Source organism: Protobothrops mucrosquamatus, unplaced genomic scaffold (genome assembly GCF_001527695.2).
Source record: "Protobothrops mucrosquamatus isolate PMUCROS unplaced genomic scaffold, P.Mucros_1.0 scaffold2979, whole genome shotgun sequence".
Lineage (NCBI taxonomy): Eukaryota > Metazoa > Chordata > Lepidosauria > Squamata > Viperidae > Protobothrops > Protobothrops mucrosquamatus.
In genome coordinates, this window is record NW_015388999.1 from 4,049 (window position 1) to 6,819 (window position 2,771).

Below are 2,771 nucleotides of genomic sequence, written 5' to 3' on the forward strand. Positions count from 1 at the left end.
TGCAGCTCGCGCAGCAGCGGCGTTACATGGGAGCGATCACCGCCCGCGCGGCCGCATTCTGGACTAACTGGAGCCTCCGAGTGCTCCTCAAGGGAAGCCCCATGTAGAGAGCATTACAGTAGTCCAGGCGGGAGGTGACAAGAGCATGGGTGACTGTGCGCAAGGCATCCCGGTCCAGAAAAGGCCGCAACTGGTGCACTGAGACTGCCAATTTAGAACTATAATCTAATGTTTCATTTCACTGTTATAGCTTCTGGCCTGGATATTTTTCTCTCTGTTTGGAGTTGGATAGAAGATCAGAAGTATTTACGAAAATTGTTCATTTGGATGACATGGAGTTGTTGAACGCCAAAGATGGTTAGTTTAATTTAAGAATCAATTATGAATATTAAGTATCTAAGGCATGCGTTTTAATTTATTAACACTGAGATAAAACAATTTCATGTAACAAAAACCCCTTCTTTTTGAAATTCTATTTAAGGAGACATTACAACATAAATTTTGCACTCAATGTAATTTTTAAAAATATAGTTCTGCTATAAAGTAATTAAAAAACAATTTGTGGATTTTGAAAACCTATTTTGTTTTGTTTTAGATTTGTTATATCCATATAATTAGAGTAGAGTCAAAGTATTAGGATTTCCTAAACCTGCCCAGAGGCACTTGTTGAAACGAGCAGCTATATAATCAAATCAGATCATCTGTTAGCTCCAGAAGTTGAGTAATGGTAATTGGTGATGATGTCCCTTTCTGCCATTCTTCCCTCCAGGCTCCAGTATTAAAAAAAGTTACATCCAGTATTCTACTTTTACTTAGTCAACATTCATTCCATTCTGTTTGTGATGTAAGTTGAGGAAATGTAAGAATATAGGATTTAATGTATCCTTGGCACTCTAATACAGTGATGGCAAACCTTTTAGAGACTGAGTGCCCAAACTGCAACCCAAAACCCACTTATGCATCGTCGGGTGCCGGGTGGGTGTGGCCCATTGGGTGGGTGTGGCCCATTGGGTGGGTGTGGCTGCGGTGGTAACAGCAGACTGGGTGGGACTAAAAAGTTCAATCAATCAATTCCAACTTTGCAAGATCTTTTTTTTTCCTGTGAGAAGTTGAAATTGATTGATTGAAACTTTTTTTTTGTACACGGCAGTGGAGACCTAAAGCGAAAAGGTTTTATAAAACCCAGCTGAAGGCCTAGGACTGGGGCGATGGCACGCGTGCCCACAGAGAGGGCTCTGAGTGCCGCCTCTGGCACCCGTGCCATAGGTTCGACACCACTGCTCTAATATGACCCCAAATTACTGAGAAAAGCCCAAATGTCTCCAGAATTCTCACTGTAGAGTTCCTTGTTTGCCAGTGGAAAGGATTCTACAGCAGCCAATAGCAGCCACTAGAGGAATAAAAATATTATTCTCTTAATCATACTTCTTTATCTTCCCTTAAAGACACAGGTAGTCCTGAGAAGGTAGTAACAACTATGTTACTAACTTAACTACAGTGATTCACTTAATAACTGTGGCAAGAAAGGTCATAAAATGGGGCAAAACTTATTTAACAACTGTCTCACTTAACAACAGAAATGTTGGGCTCAATTGTGATTGTAAGTCAAGGACTACCTGCATATCTTCTGTGTTAACTTGGAAATTGTGAACAAATTCATTTTAATATCTCCTTTCAATTTTCAACAACTAATTGCAGTCATTATGATTTGAATGTGGCCTTCCTTCCATCAATTCTCTTATATACATGCAAAATGAAATTGAACATATTCTATCTTATTCTATACATTGGATAAGATGTATAGGATAACATATTGCTAGTTTGGCTTTGCATCTTCCACTGATATGTGTTGGTCTTTATAAATTCATTGACTGCTGTCTAGATCAGAATGTAGTGAGAGAAATGTCCCATAATGCGTAAGTGTACTAAGATATTTACTGCATATCAAGTAAAATGAAAGTGATTTGCTTCAAATAACTTTTTCCATAAATCAAATCTGTATTTAGGGACAGTTCCGAAGACAATAGAAGAATGGAAGTTCCTTCTTTGCCTTGTGAAGAGTTATCACAACATCCATGTTTCACAAAAGGACACATCTGTTACTAATGGTACTCCTGAATGGTCAAATTCTGTTACTGTTGAAAATGTTGCACTCCTTGCAGCCAGAATAATTGGTCCAGATTGCTCTTTGCAGCTGTTACAAGAATGTGATCTGGTGGCTGAATTATCAGAAAGATTTGCCAAGATTTGTGAGATACTAAGAATTGCTGAAAAACGGCAAAGGTAAGTGTTTTAAGAATTGTTTCTTATAGACTATCCAGAATACTACAATTTAGAGATGTGAACAGAGTTACAGTGCTTCAAAATCAATTTTCTTGAATACTATGATTTCAGGGTTTTTTCCCCTGACAAATAGAACATCAGCATGAAATAATAATAAAATACAAAAGCAAAACTTGAAAAAACTGCTTGGTTGCATGTCATTAAAGAATTCAAGTCTCTTTACTTTTGTGTCTTTTTTTTCTGTTGTGGAAATTTTATTTCAATTAGAATTTTTCCTACTCTTTTAAATACATTGATCAAAAGAAAGTTTTTCAGGATTTTAGTATAATAAATCTGCCAATCAAAAAAAACTCAACCTTCAACAACTCTGAATAGTTTATAAATTTATGATTTATGTTTTGAGAATATTTGTGGTTCCCCCCAATTTTATGAAAAACATTTGACCAGTTAATATTTAAACAGGTATTGTCACCAGAGTTGTAATAGGT

At 36.9% G+C, this 2,771-nt stretch overlaps 1 protein-coding gene across 1 annotated transcript; it reads left to right on the top strand.

Annotated features, from left to right (window-relative positions):
• Positions 1 to 250: 250 nt before the first annotated feature.
• LOC107296794 (Hermansky-Pudlak syndrome 5 protein-like) lies at positions 251 to 2,287 on the top strand (the record flags this gene model as incomplete). The annotated part of the gene is made up of 2 exons (XM_015826147.1): positions 251 to 357; positions 2,007 to 2,287. Coding segments are annotated over 2 exons (388 nt in total), but the record flags the coding sequence as incomplete, so codon positions are not given.
• Between the last annotated feature and the right edge of the window lie 484 nt (positions 2,288 to 2,771).